The 27,394-nt window shown below is 39.8% G+C and overlaps 3 protein-coding genes across 3 annotated transcripts; 2 read left to right on the top strand and 1 right to left on the bottom strand.

Annotated features, from left to right (window-relative positions):
* Positions 1-695: 695 nt before the first annotated feature.
* Positions 696-7,345, bottom strand: MONOS_13206 (putative STAM-binding protein). Its single transcript, XM_067865890.1, has 7 exons — positions 7,155-7,345; positions 7,025-7,103; positions 6,631-6,961; positions 4,544-6,553; positions 2,502-4,264; positions 2,200-2,294; positions 696-1,904 (listed from the first exon to the last, which is right to left on the bottom strand). The coding sequence occupies exons 1-7, from the start codon at positions 7,328-7,330 to the stop codon at positions 1,697-1,699; spliced, it is 4,662 nt and encodes a 1,553-aa protein (XP_067726061.1). The 5' UTR covers positions 7,331-7,345; the 3' UTR covers positions 696-1,696.
* Positions 7,346-7,479: 134 nt separating this feature from the next.
* Positions 7,480-26,114, top strand: MONOS_13207 (putative N-terminal region of Chorein or VPS13). The gene is made up of 8 exons (XM_067865891.1): positions 7,480-7,539; positions 7,605-7,680; positions 7,797-7,879; positions 7,952-8,240; positions 8,317-8,609; positions 8,683-9,237; positions 9,431-19,255; positions 19,530-26,114. Exons 1-8 carry the CDS (start codon positions 7,507-7,509, stop codon positions 26,028-26,030), a joined length of 17,655 nt encoding a protein of 5,884 aa, XP_067726062.1. The 5' UTR covers positions 7,480-7,506; the 3' UTR covers positions 26,031-26,114.
* Positions 26,115-26,937: 823 nt separating this feature from the next.
* Positions 26,938-27,394, top strand: MONOS_13208 (putative DDE superfamily endonuclease; the record flags this gene model as incomplete). Its single annotated transcript, XM_067865892.1, has 2 exons — positions 26,938-27,342; positions 27,380-27,394. 2 exons carry the CDS (start codon positions 26,938-26,940, stop codon positions 27,392-27,394), a joined length of 420 nt encoding a protein of 139 aa, XP_067726063.1.

The raw sequence follows: 27,394 nt of genomic DNA on the forward strand, positions 1-27,394 counted from the left end.
AATTTTATATTCAAAATCAAAGCGTGGACTTCGGAATTTGGGCTGTGTCTGTTCTTTCTCTGCTGTTTGTCAATGCCTTGCTTCGTAGGATGTGAAACCACATATTGGAGTTCCGTTAAATCATCTTCGACACTCTTTGTTTTCATTATTCAACTCATTGAAAAATCACAAATAAAGATATCATCTCACAAATCAAAAGTTATAATTTTTTTTCTTTTTTCACAAAATAATGTTTTAGAGAAATATGAATCATAACGAATATTCATCGAATTTTTTAACAGAAAAAGTTAATTCAATATATAAAAATTTAATAATCAACACAAGAAAAACATATAATGATATGATGAATATTTTATAATTTTCATGAAGAAATTAATATAATAAATATCCCAAAATATATTAATTAAATTTTTACTAAATTTTTTGTTTTTGAAGATTATCTTTATTTGTCTTAAAAAAAAAGCTTTTTCATTATCCTTTTATAATAAGTGTTGAAAATTCTGTTAAAAAAAAATGATACTATTTTTATCAATGTGAAAAAATTAAAAAAGAAAAAAATCCATTTTCATCAAGTAATTATGGGTTTAATTTTTTTGCCCCAAAATATTTTTAATGAGCAAAAAAATTCACAAATTAAAATATGATTTTTCCCAATTTCCACTTTAAAAATATTGACTACTTCATCGAAAGCACTCTTTTTGGCATAATGGATAATTTCATATTTACTAAACAAAAGATGATACTTTCAAATAAAATAATTTCAAAAAAGATGAAAAATTCAAGAAGCAAACAAAATAAAACATGCAATTTCTTTCAAAGAGAAAAATTTTAAAGCAAAAACTTTAATTCATGCATTGACACAAAATGTATTTAAAAAAAAAATCAAAAATAAACATATCTGATATTTTTTAACAAAAAAAAATTCAATATTTATTTTTTTGAAAAAAGAAGAAAATTCCCACAATAATCAAAGAACAAGAAAGTTCGATTTTGCAGAAAAAAAAGTAGAAAATGCTTAAACATTGGCCTCATTGCGTCAGACTCCTGAGCTCTCAAGCAAACACACTTACAGCTGACAACTGCAGAGATAGATGAAATTGAAGTTCAATAAAATTATATCCACCTGTTGGTAAATATTAAACAAAACAAAACAAAACAAAAATAAAAACAAAAACAAAAATAAAATAAAATCGAATCAAATAACCTTGAGGCAAAAAGGTTACAAACATAACTCAAATAAAGAAGAAATTAATAAAAAGGGGGAAAAAATGCATTACACATAATTAAAAAAATGTATTTATCATTTCCCCATCTAAACATTTCAAAATTTTATACAAACAAAATTTTTCTTCAACATCATTCAAAACATTTATTTTATTTTTGATTTATTTTTTTTTAACTTTCCTTCGTTTCACTTCATCCCTTCTCATCTCTTCTCCTCTCCTCCTCTTCTCTAACTTTTCATTTTCTCTCTCCTCTCCTTCTCTCCTTCTCTCCCTCTCTCTCTTCTCTTCTCCTTCTCTCTCTCTCTCTCTTCTCTTCTCCTCTCTCCTTCTCTCTTCTCTTCTCCTCTCTCCTTCTCTCTTCTTCTTCTCTCCTCTCCCTTTCCTTTCTCCTCTCCTCTCCTCTCCTTCTCTCCTCTCCTCTCTTCTCTCTTTCTCTCTCTTTCTCTCCTTCTCTCCTCTCTTTTCTTTTCTCATCTCATCCTCATCGGCCTCAAATCCACTACTTTCGGAGCAACATTGAACAAATGCACGAATTCATTCTCGCTCAGAACAGACGTGTGTGATGTTATGCCATACAACGGAGCTCGCCGTATGTCTTCATAGTGTCTATGGAATCCTCTCAATTGGCATCTCTTGATTGTATCCACTCCGGACTGGGTGAGGCAGAAGAGGGCGATGCTGAGTGATAGGAGATTTGAGGTGTGTGTGTGTGTGTGTGTGTGTGTGTGTGTGTGTATGCGTATGTATGTATGTATGTGTGTGTGTGTGTGTGTGTGTGTTGGAGGAAGAGGAAGAGGAAGAAGAAGAAGAAGAAGAGAAAGAAGAGGAGTAAGGGGAAGGTGTTTGCGTGGAGAGATAGATGCAATAATAAAAATGTCAATAAATAAATAAACATTTAAAATAAGATTTATTTCCATTGAAAAAAAATATTCAAAAATAATGAAAATGATAAAAAAACAAAAATTTAGCAGACCGTCCTTCATTCAATGCGCAGACCACAGCCACACTCTCGTGCATCATCAGATGGAAGGGGAGATGTGTGTGAAGATCAACAGAAGACAAAAATGCCTGTTTATTTATTTATTTATTTATTTATATAGACAAAGTAATTTAAACATACAAATCAAAATAAATAAATGAATATTAATTCCTTTAAGTCCTCCAAAGCAATCGTTCGTATACGCACGAAAACAAATTGAACAAAAAATAAAATAAAATAAAATAAAATATAACCATTTTTATCTTTTATCTTCCCCTTCTCTCTCTCCCACACACCTTCTGTGTTGGATGTGTATGAATCCACCCCAGCATAATCAAGTCATTGCTTGTCATGTAGTTCTCTATCTCTTCTTCTCCTTCTGCTTGACACGTATCTCTCGTTCCATGCTGTGGAGGGACAAGAACACACGTCGCTACAATCATTGGAGTGGGAGAAAGAGAAGAAAGAGAAGAAGAAGAAATGGAAGAAGACGGAGAAGAAGAAGAAGATGGAGAACAAGATGTCATTTGTTGCAACTGCTGCGTTCGTTTCTGCTGCAATTGCTTCACTTTCTCTTGCATCGCTGCGCTTGGCAGCTTCATTTCCCTTTCCCTCGCCTCTATCTTCTCAATATCCTTCGGCGAATCAATTATCTTCCCACACAACATCCCACATGTCTCTATATCTCGTGCATTGTTTGACTTCGCTGAGGCAATGAAGAGGTGGAACAGAGAACGTGGCATAAACACCCTTCTCATCCCACACGCCATCGGAATCTGAATGGAAGTATGCACATCTCTTTTAATACTCATACGCATTTGCATTGCTCCTCCTCTTTCTCCTCCTCTTTCTCCTCCTCCTCCTCTTCCTGCATTCATTCCTGCATTCATCCTCATCATCTGTGCTCTTTGCATCTCTTGTAATTGCTGATATTGCTGATACTGTTGATACTGCTGCATTTGCTGCATTGCTTGAACATTTGGTTGTAATTGCTGTGTATTTGGTTGTTGAAAATTCGTTTGTTGCTCCTTCATCATCATCATCATCATCATTTGCTGCTGCTGTTGTTGCAGCTGTTGCTGTAACTGCATCTGTTGCTGTCTTATCATTGCTTGTTCTTGCATTGATTTCTGATCTGTTGGCATATTTTGGATGTTTTGGATGTTTTGAATGTTTGGCATTGTTTGTGTCGATTGAATGGATGAATGAGGAAGAGAAGAAGAATTCGCGCTTAATAGAGAAGTGTTTGAAGGGAAGGAAGAAGAAGAAGAAGAAGAAATCGAAGAAGAAGGAGAAGAAGAAGAAATCGAAGAAGAAGGAGAAGAAAAGGAAGAAGCAACAGAAGCTTGAGGAGTAGGAGCATTAAATATGATAGGAGATGAGTTATTAACAGAAGGATTTGATTGAGGAGGAAGAGAAAATGAGGGAGAAGAAGAAGAAGAAGAAGAAGAAGGAAGAGGAAGAGAAGAAGAAGAAGGAAGAGGAGGAGAAGAAAAATTCATTGAAGAAGAAGAAGAAGAAGACAAAATCGAAGAAGAAGGAACAGCAATAGGTGGATTAAACACGATATTGAATGGTTGAACAGAAGATTTCAGAGGAGGAAGATGAATTGAAGGAGAAGGAGAAGGAGAAATAAAAGGAGAAGAAGAGGAAGAAGAAAGTGGAGAGGAGGAAGAAGAAGGCAAAGAAGAAGGAGGAGGAGCATAAAACTGATGGGATGAAGGTGCAGTGAATGAAGAAATTGGTTGGTTGTTTGGAGTGATTGAAGAAGCAGGAGAAGAAGAGAAAGAAGAAGAAGAAGAAGAATCAACAGAAGGAGGAGGAGGTTGAATAACAAAGGAAGGAGCATTGTTGTTTATTGAAGATGTTGAAGAAGAAAGAGAAGAAGAAGAAGAAGGAAGAGGAGGAGAAGGATAAGAGGAGGATAAAGAAGATAAAGAAGAAGACAATGAAGAAGACAATGAAGAAGACAATGAAGGAGAAGAAGAAGAAGAAGATGATGATGAAGGAGGAAGAATAGAAGAAGAAATTGATTCAATTTGAGCTTTTGGAGGTGCACCTAACACAAATTTTGTTTGAGAGTTGGAAGAAGAAGAAGAAGAAGATGATGATGATGAAAAAGATGATGTTGAAGAAGTGGAAGAAGAAAGAGAAGAAGAAAGAGAAAGAGAAAGAGGAGGAGGAGGAGGAGAAAGAGGAGAAAGAGAAGAAGATAACGAAGAAGTGGAGGATGATAAAGATGAATAAGAAGAAGGCAAAGAAGAAGAAGAAGGCAATGTAACATGAGCTATAAGAGGATTGCTCATATTATTAGCAATATCAGGTGGGGGAGGGAAACAAATAGAAGATTTTGCTTCTTCTTTGAGAGGAGGAGAAATAAAGGAAGAATTACAAGAAGGAGGAGAAGAAGAAGAGGAAGAAGAAGAAGAAGAAGAAGAAGAAGATAAATTCAATTTTTGTGAGGAATTTAAGGAGGAAGAGGAAGAAGAAGATGAAGGAGAAGAAGAAACAGAAGAAGCAATAGAAGGAGAAGGAGAAGAAGAATGAGGAGTCTGCAACGTTTGTTGGGTGAGTGGAATGGAAGGTAGATTTGAAGAAGAAGAAGGAGAAAAAGAATTTGTAAGAGAAGAAGGAGAAGAACATGATGATGTTAAAGGAATATTGGAAGGAGGAAGAGAAGAAGAAGAAGAAGTTGTAATTGAATCAGTAGAAGAAGCAGAAGAAGAAGATAGAGAGGAGGAAGTGGAAGAAGAATCACTGAAATGTTCACTTGATAGAATACTGAAATAAAAACTGCTATTTTTTTTATCTTTTTCTTTTTCTTTATCTTCTTTCTTTTCTTCTTTTTTCTCTTCTTCTTCTTTTTCATTTTTCTCATCCTTTGTATCAGAATCATCAACCGGAGATGAATCTTCTTTCTTTTTAAGAAAGCCACAGTCACCAAGGCCAATAACATTTCCAATGAAATGAAAAACAGAATCACGAGACTGACTATAAGAAACGAAAGAAGAGGGAGAAAAGGGAGAAGGAGAAGAAGAAGAAGAGGAGGAGGAGGAAGAGGAAGAGGGAGAAGAAGAAAGAGAAGAAGAATCTCCATAATGCTCACTTGGTTGAATGTTGATTTCATTTTTCTCTTTCTCTCCACTTTTATCATTTATTTCTTCATCTTTCTCTTCATCATTTTTCTTTTTATCTTTCTCTTCAATTTTCTCTTCTTTCTTTTCATCTTTTTTCTCATTCTCTTCTTCTTTCCCTTTCTCTTTCTCCTCTTCCGTCCTCCTCCTCTCTTCTTCATTTACCCCAGAATTATTCACTGGAGCTGTGTTTCTTTGATCTTGAAGAGCAGGAAGGCCTCCAGCAACATCAGAATCTTCTGATAATGCCGTTCGATTGTCTTTCAAATGTGTTGGATGAGGAATCAAACGAGGAATGCCTATGCTACCAAGACATATAGAAGAAAGAGAAGGAGGAGGAGGAGGAAGAGAAAGGGAAGAAGAAGAAGAAGAAGAAGAAGAAGATGATGATGATGACGTTAATGGAATATTGGTAGGAGTAGTAGTAGTAGAAGAAGAAGAAGGAATTAAAGAAGAAGAAGAAGAAGAAGACGAAGACGAAGAAAATAATGATGAGGATAATGAAGAAGAATCAGAATCAGAAGAAGAAGAATCAGAAGAAGAAGAATCAGAAGAAGAAGAAGATTCAGAAGAAGAATATTCAGAAGAAGAAAAAGATGCATTTAGATTAGAAGATGATAAAGAAGAAGAAGAAGAGGAGGAAGAATCAGAATCAGAAGAAGAACAAGAAGAGGAAGGAGGAGGAGGAGAAAAGAACGGAATTGAAACAGATGAATTTGATGGCTGTGAAGAAGAATCTGCTAATGAAGAAGACAAAGAAGAAGAAGAAGAAGAAGAAGGATTTTCATTTGAAGAGGGAATAAGGGAAGAAGTGAAGGAAGAGGAAGAAGAAAGAGAAGAGGAAGAGGAAGAGGAAGAGGAGGAGGAAGAAGAAGAAGAAGAATCAGAAGAAGAAGAAGAAATCGGAGCAAACGAAGGATTGAATGAAGGAGGCAAAGAAAGTGCTGTTTGATTGAAGTCAAGCGATGGAGTGGAACAAGATGAACTTGCACTTGATGATGAAGCAGGAAGCAATTTATCATAGCCAGTTGTGATTGACAGCTGAGAGGAAGGATAAGAAAGATAAGAAGAAGAAGAAGAAGAAGAAGAACAAAAAGAATTAGAAGAAGAAGAAGAATTAAAAGAATCAAATGCAGAAGGAAAAGCAGAGTCGCTTGGGTTGTTGGAAATGTTTTTCGAGTAACTAAATGATGGCTCGAATGTAACTCCCTTTGCTGTTTAAAAAAAAGTAATTTTTAATTATATGAAAATATTATTGAAAAAAATTGTTCAATTGATTTAAAATAATAACCTTCTTCTTTCAAAAATGATAGTGGTTCTTGTTCAGTTTCAGGTCCAGTAACTTCGGGACCCGAATTATCTTTATCGATTTCAAGGTTGAAATTTTCACTTGGAAATAAAGATGCAATCTGTTCATCATCAAAAACTGGAATGGTGAGAGATAAATCCATTGGTGTTGCATCAATCTCAATCAATTCCTCATTGCATTTCTGTCTTTCTTTTTCTTGTTCTTCTTCTGATAACGTAATTGAATCCTTCGTCTTTGCTTCAGCTTCACTTTGAAGTATTGAAAGCATATCAGGTTTTAATCTTTCAACAACATCCAGCAAATAAGAAGCACGCTAATAAATCGCAAATTAACAATGGAAAATAAATCACGTTCAAAACAAAATTTTATATCGAACTTCTTTTGCTTCTGCTTTTCTATCTTGGGATATTTTTGAGGAATAATCAGGATGCTTCAAAAGTGCAGTTAAATAAGTTCTTAACAATAATCAATAAAAAATTCTTCTCTGAACAAATAAAAATTCACACTGTGCTCCACGAATAGCACTTCTAAACGCCTTTTCAACCTTATTTTGTGTGTCGCAAATAATGCATGTTGTGTATGCATTTATAAAAAAACGCAAGCACGTGAGAATATCTTGATGTTTTAGTGAAACAAGTTTTGCCTCTTCTTCATTAAAGACATCGGAGATAGTTTTCGCCATTTTCCTGTAAAAAAATAAGAAGAAGATCAATAAATATATTGATTAATTGTAATTATGGTGTTAATGATAAATACAAAGTGTTTTCAATTTCATCATAAACAATGATTTTTAATCATTTAGTCATTGATTAAGAAAAATTCACAGCCCATAACAGATAGCATCCAAATTACTTTTACATGATATCTCAGTTTGTTGGGCGTTATCTCGAGGTTTGAAAATTACATTTGAATGGCCATTAATTATTGTATATATATTTATCAAAATATTTCTCTAGCCTTTTATTCTAAATTACAACCCACAGAGCGTTGACATTAGTATTTTAAACGGCAAAGCAGTTTTGAGCAATGTTGGTATGAATTCAGACCGTTTCCGAAATAAATCTATAGTTGTTTCAAATGATTATTTTTCGAATTTTTGTTCAATTTTGGAAATTATGAAAAACTTATCAATGATAAAAAACTTACAGAACTCAATTGTGAATATATCACCAAAATGTTTCACATTCCTTTTTTTCTCGAATGTGTAAGATGCTCAAAAATGTATCTTCGGGTGTGAACATTTTGTTTGATTCATTTTTTTGAAACAAAATTACTGATAATGATTCAATCATTTCATATCTAGCTTCCAATTACGTCTTTCGGAACGGAACCTTTGATGATTTCCATTAATCAGGTTGACGCATATGCGTCATTAGAACCTCCTCCGACACCACGTGAAGAACAATTTATTCTGAAACCAGATGTTTATCAGAGAATTATAAAAGACAGAGAGAAAACGGCAAAAGACAAAGAAAAAAAGAAAATAAAGAAAGAAAAGGAAAGGAAGAAGCAACTCGAAAAAGAAATGAAAAAAAAAGCCAAGGATAAAGAGAAAGGAATAGAAACTCCTGAACTTTTTGATTTTGAAGAAGGTATATTAAATTCATTTAAAAAAATTGTTAACAAAAATTCTATAATTTGAAACATTATTATTTTAACTCCAAACAGATTCACCGGCAATTAGCTTGGCTACTGGCTTGCCAAGATTTGTAGAACGAATTCTGACATACTGCCGGATAGAAATTCGAGACATTTCACTTTTTATTCGAACCCCTGTTCCAACCACAGTGCCTCAATCTCCTTCTCCCTCTGGTTCTTTTTCCTCGGCAGATGCTCAATCACGTTTTCACCAGACACGAATAGGACAGACATCGAGAACGAACAAGTCATTGTCTTCGTCTCCTGCCTTTCTCTTCCACATGAAGGATCTTCTTTTGTACTCTACAGATTCAAATTGGGCGGTTTGTTCTTTCTTTCTTTCTTTCTTTCTTTCTTTCTTTCTTTCTTTCTTTCTTTCTCTACATTTAACAACAGCTCTCCGACATCGCCACAGCCGAGCGCTGGAACAAAGGGAAGATTGAGAAGCACTACCACAAAGAGCTCATCATTGGCTCTATTGGCGCCTCACTCACCACGCCCCGTCTGGCAAAGCAGCAGAGCTGGGCAGGTGTGGGAAGTGATAAGAATTCAAGTCAAACAACAACAACTTCATCAGCATCATCATCATCAGGAGGAGGAGGAGGAGGTTTGAAAGACAGTGCAAACCAGTCAGCAAACAATAATAATCCCTCATCCTCTTCATTGTTGTCTTCCTCCGCTTCTTCCATTCCTCAACCTCTTCCTCCAATTCGATCACAACCATCACAAAATTCTGGCGCGCAAACTCTGCAGGCAAACGACAAAGATCGTTCTTCACAATCTTCTTCTCTTCATCCTCCTCCTCCTCCACCGCCTCCTCCTCCGCCTCTTCCTCCTCATAAACAGCAGAACCCAACTGGCACTGCCACTTTTTGGCCAAAAAGCGGACCACTTTACGTTCCTCTGAATGAAGGAGTACCTCTGATACCTGCTTTTCCATTGAAAGCGAGGGTTTGCTATATATGTCATTTTTTTTTTCTGCTTTCATAAATGAAAACGAATTTATTTATTGTTTAAATGTATTTTTTCAAATTAATGAAATTTCAATGCATTTTTTATCACATTCAACAAATATATATTTTCATTCATAATTATTCTTTTTTTTTCTCTTTCTCTCTTTCTCTCTTTCTTTCTCTTTCCTCAGTTCATCTTCACCCGCTCCAAGCACACGAAATCCTTCACAGGATTCCAGGTTTCTATTGTGATAGGGCATTTAATTCTTCCTTTGACTTTGTCAACAGCAAAAATGATTGTGCAATATGGGCAGCATTTGTGGAATTGGATTGCTAATCTTGGGGCAGGAAGGAGCTTGGAGGATGTTGTTGGTGGAGGAAGAGGAGAAGGAGAAGGAGAAGGAGGAGAAGGAGGAGAAGGAGGAAAAGGGAAGGAAATAGAAGTTGATGGAGAAAGAAATGAAGATGATGAGAAATCAACACAAAAAGACGGTGAAACAAGCCAATCTTCGAAAGAAGACAAGAAAAAGAAAGAAAGCAAAAAACAGTCTGAACCAAAAATTGACAAAGCAACAGATTCTCAACCAACAACAACTGATCAAATATCAACTTCTTCTTCTTCTTCACTCGAATTAATAGAAGCTCAATCTTTATCGCAATCACAATCACAATCACAATCACACACACACTCATTCACCTCACGCAAAACTTCTTCTTTTCTGCAGTCACTTCCCTTTCACCACATCATCGTGTCGCTTTTTTGTGTGTCAATCAAAATGACTCTGTCTTGGGACTCCACGCCTCTTTCTGTGTCTTCTTTGCCTTCTTCTTCTGGCAACAGATTAATCCAACGAACATTATCATCTACTAATTCTTCATTTGCTTCATCTTCTTCTTCACAGAGAGGAGGAGAAAGAGAAAGAGAAAGAGGAGGAGGAGGAGGAAGAGGCAGTTCTTCAATTCCACCAGGAACAGGAGCATTCGTTGGAGGGACAGCAGGTGGAAATGCGGGTGCACAAATGATCACTTTTGATAGAGGAAGCGGAAACGAGCGGAATTCTGTGATTGTGAAGAGGAACAACATGTCATCGTCATATTCGTCAAGGAGGAGGGAAGATGAGATGGGAAAGAAGACGATTGAGGAAGAGGCAGAAGAAGCCGCAGCGCTGGCGACGAAGATGATGACGCTGAAGGATGTGAAGAAGCCGCCAGAGGCTCCGAAGTCAAGGACCACTCAAAATCAGGTGCCTCCTCAGATTCTTTCTCCTTTGTCTTCTTCTTCTTCTTCTTCTTCTTCTTCTCATTCATCTCTCAACACACCCCAAGCTAATAAATCGAATTCATCATCATCTTCTTCTTCCTCTGAAAACGCTCGCCCTCGCTTCCACCCTGTTCCTTTACCGCCAATTCAGCCATTTTTTGTGAGTGACACGAGACATGTTCATTTGTGTGTGTCGCTTGTGAATGAATCTTTCCCTTTTCCGCCTCAGTTTGTGAAGAAGCTGAAGGATATGAGCTTGGATAAAGAGAAGGAGAAGGACGATAAGAAGAAGAGGAAGGAGATGGAGAAAGAGGAGAAGGAGAAGGGGAAAGAGAAGGAGAAGGGGAAAGAAAAGGAAAAAGAGAAAGATAAAGAGAAAGATAAAGATCCATGCAATGATATGTCAATAATTGTCTCTTCACAATCACAATCTTTCTCTCAATCTCCTTCCACCTCCTCCCTCTCCCTCTCTAAGAGCACAAACACGCTTTTATACCATCTTCATCAAAGGCAACCTCGCCAGCTCATTTTCATTGCCCTGCCTTCTTCACCACTTCGCCACCGTCTCTTTGTGGAAAGGATGATGAACCCTCCTCTTCTCATCGCGCCTTCGTTGAATAGAAATGAGCAAGCATTCTATTTACAGCAGCAGTTCATTCAGGAGCAGAAGAAGAAGAAGGAAAACGAGTTTGCCGCACTGGCTGCTGCGAATGCGGCGGCAGCGTTGGCAGAAAAGGAAGCAAAAGAAGCGAAGGAGAAAGAGAAGCAGATGATGAAGGAGAAAGAGAAAGAAAGAGAGAAAGAGAAAGAGAAAGAGAAGGGGAGTTCATCGGGATCTTTCTTCTCGAGATTAAAAGCATCTTTGACTTCTTCTTCATCATCTTCTTCTTCTGGTGCAGGTCCTCCTTCATCAAATGCTTCTTCTTCACAACAAACACAAAATTCAGGGCAACAATCATCATCATCCTCTTCTTCTGCTCCTTCAATTATCCAAACCGCTTCTTCTTCTTCTTCTTCCTCCTCCTCTTCCTCCTCTTCCTCCTCTTCCCTCTTCCATCGTGTCAAACCTCTCACTCCATCTCCCTTCGACCCAGCCTCTGCTCCTCATCTTCTGTGTGGCGAGAATTCAGCCAGTGTTGGCGTGTCATTTGTGGTTGGCTGTGTGAAAATTCAGCATTTCTATGGAACAAAAGAAGAAGCAGTGAGGCAGAAGATGATGAGAGAGAAAGAACAGAGGGAGAAAGCACAGATGGAGAGGACGATTAGAGAGCTGAGAATGAAAGAGAGAGAAAGAATGCGCTCCGCACAGAATCAGACGATTTTGCCGCATTTTACGTCACAAACCTCTTCTTCTTCTTCTTCCTCCTCCTCCTCCTCCTCTTCTCCTTCTCCCTCACCCTCCCCATCTCCATCTCCTTCCCCCTCTCCTTCTCTCTCTGCTTCTCCTTCAATGAATTCTCTTTCTCCTTCTGTTGGAATCCCCCTGCCCCACACACAACTAGCCACTTTACACCCATCCGCCTGCCTTGTTCCTTCGATGCAGGGAATTTTGATGGAGAATGTGAGAAGGTCAGACGAAGAAGAAGAGAAAAGGAGGAAAGAGAAGAGGAAGATGAATAGAGGAGGTATTAGTTCATCTGAAGCAACGATTTTTGGGGATATAAGCAGCGAAGAAGAAGAAGAAGAAGATGATGATGAATATGGAAGAGGAGGAAGAGGAAGAGAAAGAGGAAAAGGGAAAGGAAACAGAAAATTGGGGAAAAATTCCAAAAATCCGAAGTTTTTTGGTGCTGCTTCTGGTTTTCAAGGGCAAACAGCGCAAAACAACAATCTTTCTGCTTCTCAAAATTCATCCACACAAATATCAACTTTGAATTCTCCATCAAAATATTTTCCTCAGCTTCATTTACCAAAAATCGTTCATTTTTCACCAAAACCAATCAAAAACCCAGCTTTTCTCTCTTCTTCTTCTTCTTCTTCTTCTCTTTCTTCTCTTTCTTCCTCTCTTTCCTCTTCTCTTTCTTCTCTTTCTCCTAATTCTTCGTCACAGCAACAGACAAATATGTTCGATTCTTCCTTGTTTTTAGGCCAAAATGGAGTGTTTTTCCTATGGCCGACGTCGCTTCCTTTGCAGCAGCCAAATTGGAAGGTGATTGACACACAAGAAAGGCTGATTTTGATGAAAGAGAAAGAAGAAAGAAAGAGAAATGAAGAAGAGAGGAAGAAAGTGTGGCTGAAGATGAAGTATGAATGGAGAGAGGCGATGAGGAAGGAGAAGAGGAGGAGAGAGAAAGAAGAGAAGAGGAGGTTGAGGAAGATGATGAGGAGGAAGAAGAAAGAAGAAGGAGAAGTGAATGGAGCAGAAGGAAATGTTAATGAAGAAGAAAGAAAAAGAAAACAAGAAAGTTATGACAATGCAAATCTGAACAATAACAAGAAAAAGAAAAAGAAGAAGAAGAAGAAGAAGAAAAAGACAATTTCATCAGATGGTATGAATGAAAATGGATCTTCTGCATCACTTTTCAAGCTTCAAGCAACCAAAAATACACCAGAATCAATTCTCTCTGTTTCTTCTACGTTTTCTCCTTCATCTCTGTCATCATCATCATCATCATCTTCTTCTTCTTCTTCTTCACCTTCATCATTTATTACTTCTTCTTCCCTCTCCTCCTCCTCCTCCTCCTCTTCTCTCCACAATCCCCTCATCCATCCAACAGCCACCACAAGCAGAGGCATCCTGCCAAACCTGCTCCAAACCCGTTCTCCTTCTCTTTCTGCCTTGACAAACCCATCTTCCCTCACCCAAATGACCAGAAACCGCTCTTCTTCCTTCCGCGCAGCCATTTCGAGACCTCCTCTGTATCGCCAGCTGACTCCGTATGTGAATCATTCCCCTTCTGAAATCGCTACCCCGTTCACTGTGGAAGAGCTTAGACACATTTTCCATTCAGTTGCTTACCCTCTGCACGATCTAAATCCGACTCTTCCTCTGCCTTCGTTCAAGCTGACAAGAGCAACCGCTTTATTTCTGTCGGCAAACAAGCTGAGGAACAAGAGAATCGAAAGAGAAGATTGCAGAAAAGATAAGTTTGCGCTGTTGAAGCTGCTGATGGTTGAATGGATGGCAGAGAAGGAGCAAAGATGCAAAATTGGGGAGAAGATGAGAAAGGAAGAGGAGGCGAAGGAGGAAGAGAGGAAGATGAAGATGATTCCGGGTTATACGAATAAGATGGATTATGAAGCAGATGATGAAGAGGAAAGGAGGTATTTTGAAAGGAAAGCAAAGGAAAAGAAGGAGAAAGAGGAGAAAGAGAGAAAGAAGAAGGAGAGGAGGAAGAAAGAGGAGGAAGAAGAAGATGATGGAGAGGAATACGAATATGAATGGATAACTGCAGATGATGATGATGATGATGCTGAAGAATATTATTCTGAAGAAGAAGAAGAGGAAGAAGAAAGTGAATCAAGCAGTGAAAGCAACCAACAGGCGGACAAAGACAGCTACGATGAGTCAATCGACTCTTCATTGACGGAATATGACGTGTTGTATGACGAAGTGAACATGCAAAGTGAAACAAGCGGAAGCGACGAAGAAAGCGATGGCAGCGAAAAAGATGATTGGGCAGATGATGTGATGCTGGTGGATGAAGGTGTGGTGGATTCGTATCCGCTTTCATCGGCGCAATCTTCTTCTTCTTCTTCTTCCTCAGCGATAGCAGGAGATGGAGGAAATGTTCAGGGAAATATGCCAAATTCTTTGAGCGCAGTGGGTGTGGCAAGAACAGGAAAGGGAAGTTTCTCTTCTTCTTCCTCCTCTACTTCTTTGAATTCTTCTAGTTCTTTTTCTCGCCATCGCACAATCACAGGCTCACGTCCTAATGTGCTTGCATCCCCATCCACACGCAACACGCCCCCGCTCTTCCATTCTTCTTCATCGAGTTCTCATTCAATGAAGAACTCTTTCCCCTTTGACGATGCAAACTACGATGATGGCAGCGATGAGCATGTGGAATACCCCAGATTCACCTCTGCAACTGTCCCTCTTCCTTCTTCTCGTCCTGCGCTGTTTCTTCTGTTGGAAGTGCATCGAAGAACAACCTATCATCCGCCTGATGAGAACAAAGTGAAAGAAGAAGCAGAAAAGAAAGAGGAGGAGATGAAACTGAAGGATGCGTTCTATTTGAAAGTGTGGAACGAACAGCAGGAAAAGATGAGGGCGATTGAGAAGGAGAAAGAAAGAGAAGAGGTTTCTATGACCCCTCAAAGTGTGTCTTCTCCTATTCCGCCTGTAAATTCTCCTCTTCCGCCGTATTCTCCTTCTTCTCCTCATCCTTCAGTAAGACAGCATCTTCAGCCTTCTAATTCTTCTGCTTCTTCTTCCTCTTCTTCCTCTTCATCTTCTCTTGCAGACAACCAGGGTTTGGTTCAATCATCATCACCATTTCCTTCCTATTTGTCTGTCACTCAAGTTTCTACAATGAATAATTCAAACAGAGCTACCCCTCAACATCATTTGTCCCAATCAACAACATCTTTAACTTCCCCTTCTATTTCTGCTTCTTCTATTTCTTTTGCTTCTTCCTCTTCTTTCTCTTCTTCCAATGAACAAAACATCAGCAGGCAGAAGAATCTATCAAGAGGCGATTTCAATGCTCTGTTGCAGGATTACATAAACGAAAGAAACAACGAGAAAACGGCAGAACAAGAAGCAGTTACTCGCTTTCTCTCTTGTTATGAGTCAACGATCTCATTCAAGCTTCGCTTTTTCGCACTCCCGTTCCATTTGTACATGCCATTCACTTTGATCAGCGATGTGATGGACTTTGCTGTTGAAGCTGTGTCGTTCTATGCGGATAAGAAAGAAGGGTTCGACATCAATTCCTTGTTTGCTCCGGCTGCTGGGGCTGTGAATGGTGTTTCTTCTTCTTCTTCTTCTCTTTCTTCTCTTTCATCATCATCATCATCATCTTCTTCTTCTTCTTCAACTTCTCTTTCCTCTTCTCCACTCCAATCAGCCATTCAATCGCCTTTGCCGTCAAACCGCTCTCCAAACGATCCAATCCATTCTTCGCTCAAATCTGCCATTGAAACAAGCATCGAAGACACGAATTCTTCTTTGCCTTCACAAAAAATGTTGCAAACACAGAAAAATGCACAAATATTGTCTCAGTCCCAACCTCAGTCTCAATCACAAATGCAATTAATGGCAAAGGAACAGATCGGAATGGAGGAGAGAAAGCGAAGAGGATCAGTATCGACACTCAGAATGGCTGAGACAAGGATGGAGAATGCGAATAATAACAGTGTGAATTCAAAGAATAATTATAACAATAATAACAATTATAATAGAGAAGGGCAACAAGAAGGAGAAAACAATGTTAACTCAAACGAAACAATAGCAAAACAAACAAAGGAGAAAAAAAATTCAAAGTCAGAAGGGTTTTTGCAGTCGATTTTGGGGGAGATAAGAAGTGGGCTTGAAGCCAATTCAACGAAGGACATTGTGTTTGAGATAAGTGATATGCTCATTGTAGTTCCATTGGACATCAAAGAAACAAATAGAAACTCCTCTTCTTCCTCTTCTTCTCCATCTTCTTCTTCTCTTTCTCTTTCTCTTTCTCCTTCTTCCTCTCTCTCTCAGTTATCTCCATTTTCTCCAGAGCTTACTCCTTCTCTCTCGTCTTCTCTTTCCACTTTATCCGAATCACCAAATGTGCATTCAATGAGCATTGACTCACAAAATTCCAATCCTTTTTCATCTTCTCACCAGAAATTCACACGAACAATGACGGTTTCAGATGAGCTGTCACCTTTTGCGTCAAATAGAACGATGACTTTGACACAATACAGATCGCCTTTGCCTCATTCTGCTCTTTCTTCTTCAAATTCTGACAATTTTGTTTCTTTTGGTTCACTCAACACTCAACCAACAATATCTCCTTCTCCTTCCTCTTCCTCTCCTTCTTCCTCTCGTTTCCTCCCTCCCCAAGCTAATGATGCTCTTTCTCTTCCTCCTTCGGCCACGCAAGATTCGATTTTTGTGCCAAAATCAACAGTTGTGAATGCTCCTCTAATAGCAGTGCATATTGGCCCAATTGTTCTGAGGGGAATAACGCCAGAGTCAGAAGAGAAGAGGAAGAAGGAGAAGGAGAAGAAAGAGGAGAAGGAGAAAGAAAGAAGAATTAGAGAAGAAGAAAGAGCTGCGCAGAAGGAGAGGAAGAGAAAAATGATTGAAGAAAAATTGCGATTGAAGGAAATGAAGCAAAAAAATAATCATAATTTGCCTTCTTCTTCCCCCTCCTCTTCGCAATCCAACATCGATCAATCATCAAACCCCTCTGTTCGAGCTCGTTCATTCTCTTCTGCCTCTTCTTCCACAACGGGATCATTGAACTTACGCCATCATGTTCCTCCTCCGCCTCCATCTTCTTCTTTATCTTCTTCTTCTTCTTCTTCTTCTTCCTCAAAAGAACGCAAACGTTCCGACTTATCCATCCAATCACCTTCATCATCATCTTATTCTTCTCCTCTCATCACTTCTCCATATACTCCTCCTTTGCCTTCCATGTACCCTTCTTCTCCTGCTCCTTCCACACCCACCCAATCTCCTTCTCCTCATCCTTCCTTCTTGTCCCAATCTCCTCCTGCTTATTCCCCAACCCCTCAAGACAATTCATCCTCTTCCTCTGTTTGCTTGCCTGCTCCTCCAAAGATAGAAGACTTCTACACTTCTCTTCTTCTAGCCACTGGAACAATCGACGGCGTGTTTGTGGCTTTGTTCAATCCTGATCGTTTTTGCTGGCAATTTCTGGTTAACCCAATTCATGCTGATATTTCTGCACAAGCAAGAATTCCTCAAAAGAGATCAGCGATTGGAAGGCTGTTGGATGAGTTTGTGAGAAGCAGAGCAGCTTTTGCTGAGGGAAGAAGGGAGGAAAGGAATGAAAGGAAGGAAGAGGAAGGAGAGGAAGGGGAAGAAGTGGGCTGGAGTGAACAAGAAGGGGAAAGGAGTAGAGAAGGAGGAGGAAATCATGAGAGAGATATTAATAATAGTAATGGTAATAGTAATATTGCTGGCTATTCAAAGCTTCAATTCCCACAATTGCCTGTTTCCACTCGTATTTCTTCGCTTCAATCGCCCACAAACACAGTTGGCTCAATTTCGAATCTTCCTTCTTCTTCTTCTTCTTCTCATTCAACCGCACAATTCCCTCAAATCAGCACTCACCAAAGAGAAGCCTTTGGTTCTCTTACTCCTTTCCCTATCTCTTCTTCTGAAATGAACTTGCAATCCAATCAAAATGACACTGCAAATTTTGCTCTTCATCGAACTGTCAGCTCATTCCCACCATCTTTGCCTCCTTCTTCCTCTCTTTCCACTTCTTCTCTTTCTCTTTCACATTCTTCCTCCTCCTCCTCCTCCTCTTCTTCTTCTTTGCATTCTTATTCTCCTGCTCCTTCTGTTCAAAGAGCAGCATTAACACCAGCGTTTTATCAGCCACCTTCTCAGAATTCTTCATTGCCTTCTTCAACTTCTTCTTCTTCTTTGTCTTCCTCTTTAGCTTCTTCTTTGATTCCCTCTGCTTCATACACCCCTCCCCTCACGCCAACCCCTTCACTCACCCCATTCCTATCTCAATCTTCTCAATTTTTCCCTTCTTCTTCTCCATCTCTCATCAACAGCGCATTTTCTTCTATTGATTCCGACGTTGCATTCATTCTCGATGCCATCAAACGCAATCCTTTGACCCTTCGCCTTGTTGTCCACACACACAACGTGGATATTTCCTTCCGCCGGTCGCAAACATTTCTGTTGCGTTCAGTCATCACTTCGATCATTGCAGCGATTGAGGCAGAGAAGGAGAAGATATTTGAAAGAGCTCTGTCGCTTATTCCAACCTCGGCGGTTGATAAGTTCATTGAGGCGATGGCGCCGAGGAAGATAAAAGACCAGAAGAAAGAGGCCGAACTGAAAATGAAAGAGGAGAAGAGAGAGAAAGTGGCAATGATAGAAGAAAAAGAGAAGGAGAAAGAAGGGGAAGAAGAGAGAGAAGAGAAGGATGTGATTGCGAGATTCCGGACAGCTGTGCCATTTCGCAGCGACACAGCAGCTTTGCCAGGGCGGAAATCGTTTTCTTCAGGAAAGACACCTGCACTGAGCCAAAGAAATGTGAAAACGCCTCTTTTGCCTGGAGTTAGAAGAGGAGTTACGCCAGGTGCTTCGGCGGGGGCTGGTGTGTTGAGTGGGGCAGGGAGAAGTTTGACGCCAAATTGCAATGGACAAGCGAAGAATTCAGTGCAAATGCAATTGCATATGCAGCAACAGATGCAGCAACAAAACACAGATTTTGAGATTCCGTTTGCTTTGAGAAATTCACAGAGCACTTTGTTTGAGTCATCATCGACACCTTTTATTCAATCACAACCACAAACCTCTGTAAAGCAAACAAACATCTTCGATAATTTCAAAAGTCAACTAAGTTCTGATTCATCATCATCTTCCTCCTCCTCCTCTTCTTCTTCCTCTTCCTTCTTCACATTAGAGCCCCTTTTTTACTTCGACCGAATAACTGCTTCCTTCTCAGCTGGTTTTGACTGGCTGCATTCCATCCAGAAGATAACATCACTTTATCCTCCTGTGACTCCTCCACAGCCTGTTGCAAGGCCACAATGGAAAAGACACATCATGAGGAGGATTTTGGAGCTGGCAAAACAGGAGCCCCCGCCTTTCCAGAAGCAGACGAAGAAGATGAAGGAGGTGTGGAGAAAATGAGATGAGAATATGGATGGGATTTTTTTTTGGGATTTAATTTGGTAAAAGGATTTTTTTTCTGTTTTTCTCTTTTCTTTTTCTTTTTTTCTTTTTCTTTTTCTTTTTTAAAAAGAAACATTTTTGAAACTTTCTTTTTTTTGAATGAATTTATATCAAATTATTTTTTATTTTCATATTCTCTTAATATCTTTAATTATTTCCTCCTTATTTGTATTATATCTTTTCAAATTTATTCATCCTTTTTTTTTTAATTTTTTAGGTTCCATTTCTGATATTCGACATCGAGAACGCCACAATGACAATCAAAAATTCCGTTTCCAAAGTGACTCCTTCGCCTGCTGCTCTGATCCTTCGCTCAATCTTCGCAAACCAAGACGATGAAACAAATTCACAATTGGCTTCTTCAACATCTTCAACAGCGATAAATTCAACATCCCAAATGGAATTTTCAGAAGAAGAGAACAGAAATAGAGGAATAACACAAACAATGACCCCTTCTTTGAATAAAAACTTGCGTTCTTTTGCAAATTCAACTGATTTATCGTGTTCTCCTTTGTCTTCTTCTTCTTCTTCTTCTTCTTCTTCTTCTTCTTCCATTTCAACTTCCTCCTCCTCCTCCTCATCATCATCATCATCATCATCAGATGGTACTTCTTCCCAGTCCTCCAATGAATTGGAATGGGGAATAATGGTTTTGACTGTTGAAGCAGAGAAAATCGATATTGCTACGCCTTTACTGAAGAACATGATGGAAGAGAGGAAGATGCTGTGGCAGAAGAAAGAATTTGACTCAGTTTTGATCGAAAACGACGAGTTGGAAGAAAGAGAGAGGAAAAGAGAGGCGAAGAAGAAGAAAGTGGCACAAGAACTGGAGAGGTTGAAGAGGTTGCACGTGCAAAGAGAAGAAGAGAAGAAGAGGAAAGAGAGAGAAGAAGAATTGGAGCAGCTGAAGAAGGAAGACTGGGTGATTGCAGATGAAAAAGAAGTTGAAAGAGAAAGAGAAAGAGAAAAAGAAAAAGAAAGAGAAAGAGAAAAAGAAAGAGAAAGAGAAGAGGAAGAAGACATTGAAGGAGTTGAATTAATCGGAGTTGAAGATATTTACGAAGAAGACAGAAGTAAGACACAAAGAAATACAACAAATTCAGATGGATCCGTTTCTTCTTCAGCAGAACAATCGATTCGTTCTGGAATGAGCAAAGAAGAAAAAGAGAAAGAAGAGCTTTTGAAGCTTGTGCTAACAAAAGAACAGCCTTGTCCGCCTCCTCCGCTGATGATGAACACACTCAGAAGCAGCGGAACTTATTCAAATGGGCAACTTTCTTCTGATAACACTTCAACTTCAAATTCTTCTTCTTCCTCCTCTTCTTCTTCCTCTTCCTCTTCATCTTCTTTTTCTTCTCCATCTCAATCTTCATCTCATTCACCTTCTCATTCTCCCACACATTCACCTCAAGAAACACCTCACACTCTCTCCCTCTCCCAAACCAGTCAAAATGAACACTCCACAACACTCTCTAATCAACACATCACTCCACAACAAAATTTGAACCAGCATTCTTCTTCTCCTTCTAATTCTCCTTCTCAACACAATTCTCAACCAAATTCAAATTCTCATTCACTTCTTCATTCTCAAGCACAGACACAATCACAATCACAATCACAATCGCATTCACATTCACATCCACCCCAATCTTCCCCTGTCTCCCTCACACATCACCGCCCAACCCTTTCTCCTGCTTCGATCGATGGTCTGCCTTCTCCAACGATCTCTTCACACATCAACAGAACTTCGCAAAGAATTGCCTCAAGACCTTCTTCACGTGCTTCTCTTTCGCCCACTGCTTTTGCTTCTTCTCACCTCAACAACACAAGAAGAGCACGAAGCACTACACCTCAATTGTCACAAGCACATTTGTCTCCTTATTCTCCTTATTATCATTCTTCTCGTTCTTCTCCTTCTCCTTCTCTGTCTGCTTCTGCTTCTGCTTCAATGAATAATTCTATTTCTCTCCAGCAGACTTCAATGAATGCAAATGCAAATACAAATACATATGCAAATGCCAGTCAAACAACCGAATCTGCACTGAACTTCCGTAATCCACCCCCGACTGATCCTTCACTTAAACAGAAGATGATTTCATTCACTTTGAAGCTCCCCAATCGCATTCCAGCTTCTTTTGTATATCCAACTGCGATTTCGAAGGAAATGGGCTTTCGAATCTGGAAGAGGAACGAAGAGCGGAAGTTGAAGGAGAAGCAGAAGCTTGCCAGGAGATTGAAGAGGAGGGAGAGGAGAGAGAAGAAGAAGCAGCGGTTGCGGGAGGAGAGGAAAAGGAGGAGTGCAAATGGGGTGTTTGCGATGGAGGCAGTGAATGAAGGAGCAGAAGATGAAGATGAAGTGAGGGAGTTTAAGAGATGGTTTGGGGTGACTGACTTTGCTGATGAGGAGGAGCTGTTGGGAGAACAGGATGAGCTAGAAGAGGAAGAAGAGGAAGGAGAAAGAGGAAGAGGAAGAGGAGGAAGAGGAGGAGAAGAAGGAGAGGAAAAACATGCAAGAGAAGAGAGTGAGCTAAGCACAAGTGACTACGAAAGCTTTGACAGTGAGTTCTTGGATGAAGAAGGAGAATTCATTGACTTGGAAGAAGAGATCGGAGATGAGCAGAATGAAGGCACTCCACAAATTGGCAAAGGCGAAAGGAAAATGCCTTTGGCATTCGATGGAACACCCAATTTGACTGCAAATGGGGTGAATGAAGCTGCAGAAAGTGATCAGTTTAAGCCAGAAGTGCTGAGATTGCAAGAGGCAGAGGAACCAGAATGGGGAAATGGAAATAACAGAACGAATGTGTTTGAGAATGAAAACGGAAGAGAAAAGGGAATTAGAGAAAAAGGAGATGTTGAAAGAGGGTTAAGTGGAACTGGGCTGGTAGCGCCTTCAGCTCGCAAAGTTAGTGCAGATATTGAGGAACAAGGGAATGAATCACCAATTTCTGCTCATTCATCCAATTTATCTGAGAATTTAGATCAAACAATTAGCAATTCTCAATCATCATCATCTTCTTCTTCATTATCTTCATCATCATCAACATCATCACTAACAAATGCTTCTTCTTTGCTTGCTGCTCCCTCCCCCGTTGCCATGCGTGTTCTCCCAGTTCTGCCTCAAGCAGCAAATTTCTTACCTTCAGTAATTCTATCAAAACAGCACGTTGAGCAGCAGTTCAATCAACAGAACGGAACACAGCAAACTCCAAAGGCTCAATCAAATAGCAAAATTTCAGCTGAAAATGATTCATCTACATCATCATCATTGCAACAATCTGAATTCTTGTTGGCTTCTCCTTCAAATGCAAATCAGTCAGCATTCACACAGCCAAATAAAGCTCAACAAAAGGAAGTTGTTCAGACAGATACAAATACGAGGATTAATACACCCTCAATTGATGCAATAAGTAAATCACCAACATCTTCAAGCATTGTTCCAGGTGATCTAAATGCTTCTTTTGAAGATGTTGCTATGCCTTCTTCTTCTTCTTCTTCAAATTTTCTCGAAAGAAAAGCCACAGAGCTAGTAGATCCGAATGTTGAGTCCCTTCTTCAATCAATGGAGACAATGACAATTGATGAGCTTGATCTGCTTAATCGCTTGACACAGATGACACTTGTTCCGCCAATGGTGTATGAGTTCGTGATCAACAACTCGAATCTCTTCTTCTCCACAGCTGTGCCTGCAGTCATCCAGTTTCTGATGCTGTTTATGCCTATTCCGCAGGTTGATCGTGTTCCTTCTCCGCTTCTGATGGACTTCTATTTGAACAACGTGAGTGTGATTGTGGGGACGGGGGATGTGGGAGAGAGGAGGATGAGGTGGATGGAGAGGAAGTTTAGACAGAGAGGAGGAAGAGGAGAGGAAGAAGGGAAAGGGAAAAGTGAGGAAGAGAAGAAAGAAGAGGAGGAAGAGAAAAAGGAAGAGAAAGAAGAAGAGGAAAATCGAAGAGAGAGAAAAGAAAAGCACATCTGTGATGAACTTTCAGATGAAGACGAGATTTTCAGTTCGGATGAGTCAGTTGCTCAGCGTGAAGCAGAAGCAGAAGAAGAAGATGTGCAGACAGCAATTGCTCTGAGTCTGAGTGAGATGAAAGATGGGAATGCAGAACAGAATTCATATGCATCATCATCTTCATCTGCTTCTGCTTCTTCATCGGCAGATTCACAGAAGAACAAACCGCTTGTGTCACCACCAACACTTGGAGGCTCACCTTCTGTTAGTCCACATCGCTCGCCTTTGGTGCGCCAGCATTCGAATATCAGCAGCCCTCTGTTTAGTTCTCCTCCTTCATCTCCTCCTAACAAGCAATCAACTTCATCATCATCTTCTTCTTCCTCTTCCTCTTCTTTTCTCTCTTCGTCCCAATCAAAACAAACAGACGCTTATTCATTTGCCTCAAATGGAGTTTCAGACAAAAAGAAAATACAACATTCTTCTATTTCTTCTTCTTCTTCTGCTGCTGCTTCGAAGCAGCAAAGCATATCTGTCTCGTTTGCAAGTGCTTCGCAAGGCTCTCACAATACGCACAATTCACAAGCTCAACAGAAGCAACAACAATCGCAACGCCACCCAAGGCGCCATGCTTCAAATGCCTCCTCTACGACTTCTCTGTTTGTTGTCGAGTTTGACGAGTTTGCGATGGAAATGGACATGTGCAATCCGGTGCAAGGGACAACGAAGATGCTGATTGACTCATCTTTGTGTGGAATAGAGCGGATGAACTGGATGAATGCCCTGGGGAAGAAGAAGTGCGAGGGGAAGCAGGGAACGAGCGAAAGAAAGGGAAGAGGAGGGAAGGAGAAAGAGAAAGAAAGAGAGAAGGAGAAAGAAAACAGAAGAGTGAAAGGACAAGCTAACAGGAAAAATGAGATTCGAACAAAGTTATCTGCTTTATCTTCATTTTTGCTAACTCAGTTGAATATGAACAATACATCAGAGGTTGATCCATCATCATTATCATCGTCATCCACAGCCCTTCTCTCCAAACAGAGCTTTTCCAACAGCAATGCCTCGTTTAGTCGGATGCCCATGTCAGCCCACACGTTTTTCATCGCGCCCTTCCGTCTTCTCTACCAAATGACCCTCATCCCGTTCACCTCTCTCACGTATCCTGCTGCCTCTGACGAGACCATGCCGATGTCTGACTTCGACCTCCACTTCATCCCAACCACTTGCTTCCCGCAGCTGCAGAAGACGTGGAGCGACTGGCGCAGCGAGGCAAAGATTGCTCAGCTTGGCGGTTCTGTTGCTTCCTTTGAGCAGAACAGAGGAAGAGAGCGATGGGGGAATGCGAGCGCTTCGAACGGGATGCGGATGAAAGGGGCGTTTGGAAGGCAGAAAAACGCAGATTCGACAGTAATGGCACTGCATTCTCTGATGCAAGGGCTGCTTCTGCCTCTTGCTTCTTCACAGCGCGCTTCAACGCCCGCGCTGCCTTCATATTCGCCTTCGCCTTCTCCTTTTCCTTCACATTTTCCTTCTTCTTCTTCTTCCACTTCACTTTCAGTTCCATCTCAATCACAACGTAGAACACCAACTCCTATTTCTTCTGTGCCACAGCCACTCAATCAGAATTCTTTAGATGCGTCATCGTTATCTTCTTCTTCTTCTTCACCTCCTCCTCCAAATCCTCTTTCCTATGAAAAGCTCAAGCAGTTCAATGCCCACCTGAATTTCCCTTCGTTCCACCATTCTGAAGTGCTTGGCTCGTTCATCCAGTCGATCATCGACTTCACCTCTTCTCTGAGTGCCTTGCTCAGCCACGGCGGGGAAGACACCCACGAATTGCTGATGAAAGTGACTGAGACGCAGAGCGAGATGCACAAGAAGCAGCTGGATTGGGAGCGGAAGCAGGATGTTGTGCATGACCTGAAGAAGAAAGAGGAAGAGGAGAAGAGGCATTTGATGATCGTGGAGAAGGAGAAGGAGAAGATGGAGAAGGATAAAAATGTGAATTCGGCTTTTGCGAACATTACGGTGAATCCAACGTTAGCTCCTTTGATGCTTCCTTCACAGGTTTTGAAATCAAATTTGTTGTCTTCTTCTTCTTCTTTAATGAATGATCATCGTTTTTCTTCGCATTTTCTTTTTGAAGAAAAGGGGGAAACAGAAGAGGAGAAAGAGAGAAAAGAAGAAGTTGAAGCAGCAAAAGAAGAAGAAAAGAACCGAAAACGGGAGGAAGAAGCGGAAGCGATTATCAAGTTAATGCCACCTGTGAAGTCGCTCGACTATCATCTTTTCCAGTCCTTCCCTCCATTCCTGCAGAAGTCTGATGTTGCAGATGCGCTGGATTCACAAGAAGGAGCAGAGGGCAGAAGAGGGGAAGGCGAAGAAAGTGGCTCTGAGATGAGCTCAAATGTGTCAGCAGACCCAGATGATAGCGACACGCTTGATGAGCTGTCGTTCTCTTCTCACTCGCCTTCACAGTCCCCATCTCAGTCTCCGTCGCAATCTCTGTTTCATTCCAGCGAGGATGAAAATGCAGAAGAGAAAAGAAGAGAAAGAAAAAGGAAAAAAAGATTGGAAAGAGAAAAAGCGGAGCTTCAAAACGTTGACGATGAGCATTATCTTATGGTTTCAAAAAATGCAGTTGTTTTAATGAAAAGTGAAATTGAACGACTTAGAATGGAAATAGACAAAAATTCTGAGTTTATTCAGTTAATTGCAAAGGAAAAAGAGATTGCATTTCTGAGAGCAGAAGGAATGAGTTAAAAAAATTTTTTTTTGTTTAACATATAATTTTTGATAACAAGACTTTAAAATTTTTAAAAATGTTAACTATGATAACCAGAAAAAGTTATCTTGCTTTTTGATTTTTTTGCAAACATACAAATTATTTTTATTTCAAAGTTGGTTGTTGTTTCAAACAATTGTTATTCACAAAATAGATAAAAATTTGCCCCAGGTCGGTTTCGATCCAACTACCTGCAGATCTTCAGTCTGACACTCTACCAATTGAGCTACTAGGGCATATATGTAGTAGAACTTATGCGATTTGAACTGGTCATATATTATTTACCTTTGCTAAAGTAGATAAGTTTAATATAATTCAAATTAGATCGAGACAAATCGATTTGATTGAGTCAATGCAAATTACTATAATTGTGGGTGCGAATATGATCGATAATAATTGTTATTAATGGGCATTTTTGTATTTAACTTTTTTTCAACTTTATTATTCATGTCTCAATCTCCATTTTTCGATATTTTAACGAGCGTGGAAAAAAGAAATGTGATGCCATCTCATATTGAGATTAAATCTGATGATGATCAGCAATCAATCATCGATAAATTTTGCAAAAAATTTTCTGACCCATCTTTCGGTTTTCACCGACTGACTGGGTTTGTTCGTTATGAATTCGACTTGCTTCTTCGTCTTCTCTCATCATCAGCCCAACCTCATCGTGGAAGGGCAAAATCAATCGAATCTTTGGATGAACAACTTTTTCTTTTGTTAGTTTTTCTTCACCATGGCTCTATTTCTTTAACTCACGTCATATCTCAATCAAAACACGAATCTCAAACATCAACAGTTCGACTTCTTCATTCAACAGCATCAAATTTAAAATCTCAACTTGCAGATCTTTTTCTTTCATTTCGTCCAGATCGTTTGGAGCAAATGAAGGAGGTGGGAATTGTGCTTGACTGCACAGTAATACCTACAAACAGGCCTGGAGGGAGGTTGGAGTTTGGAAAAAAATACTACTCAGGGAAGCATCACATTTATTGTGTCAAGGCGGAGGTGGGAGTGAACCCCAAGGTGGGGACAGCAAGTACAATCAGTTCTATCTACTCTGGGTCAACTCACGATTTCACTATTTTCAAAGAACATTACCCCACATTTGTTCAAAAGCTTGGAGGAGCAAAGATTTTGGCCGATTCCGCTTACATAGGAGCGAAACCAGAGCTTGGGGCGATTATCACAAAGCCCGTTGGAACTCCTGAGCTTGCATCTCATCGTGTTATTGTTGAAAGATTCTTTGGAAGACTCAAAACTCTCTTTTCTGTCTTCCGTCATCCGTGGGTTTTTGAAATGGAGCGTGTTGGGGACTATTTTTCAGTGGCTTGCTGCCTAA

Source organism: Monocercomonoides exilis, assembly GCF_001643675.1.
Source record: "Monocercomonoides exilis strain PA203 chromosome Unknown scaffold27-1312184, whole genome shotgun sequence".
Classification (NCBI taxonomy): domain Eukaryota; phylum Preaxostyla; order Oxymonadida; family Polymastigidae; genus Monocercomonoides; species Monocercomonoides exilis.

Bases quoted from the DNA above. Each gene is read 5' to 3' on its own strand.
- MONOS_13207 (XM_067865891.1), top strand. From the start codon at position 7,507: ATGATATCTCAGTTTGTTGGGCGTTATCTCGAG. The intron at 7,540-7,604 runs GTTTGAAAATTA...ATATTTCTCTAG, and splicing joins TTGTTGGGCGTTATCTCGAG to CCTTTTATTCTAAATTACAA. The intron at 7,880-7,951 runs GTGTGAACATTT...TTTCATATCTAG, and splicing joins GCTCAAAAATGTATCTTCGG to CTTCCAATTACGTCTTTCGG.
- MONOS_13206 (XM_067865890.1), bottom strand. From the start codon at position 7,330: ATGGCGAAAACTATCTCCGATGTCTTTAATGAAGAAGAGGCAAAACTT. The intron at 4,265-4,543 runs GTTTCCCTCCCC...AATTTGTGTTAG, and splicing joins AGAAGCAAAATCTTCTATTT to GTGCACCTCCAAAAGCTCAA. The intron at 1,905-2,199 runs GTCTGCTAAATT...CCTATCACTCAG, and splicing joins TGCGCATTGAATGAAGGACG to CATCGCCCTCTTCTGCCTCA.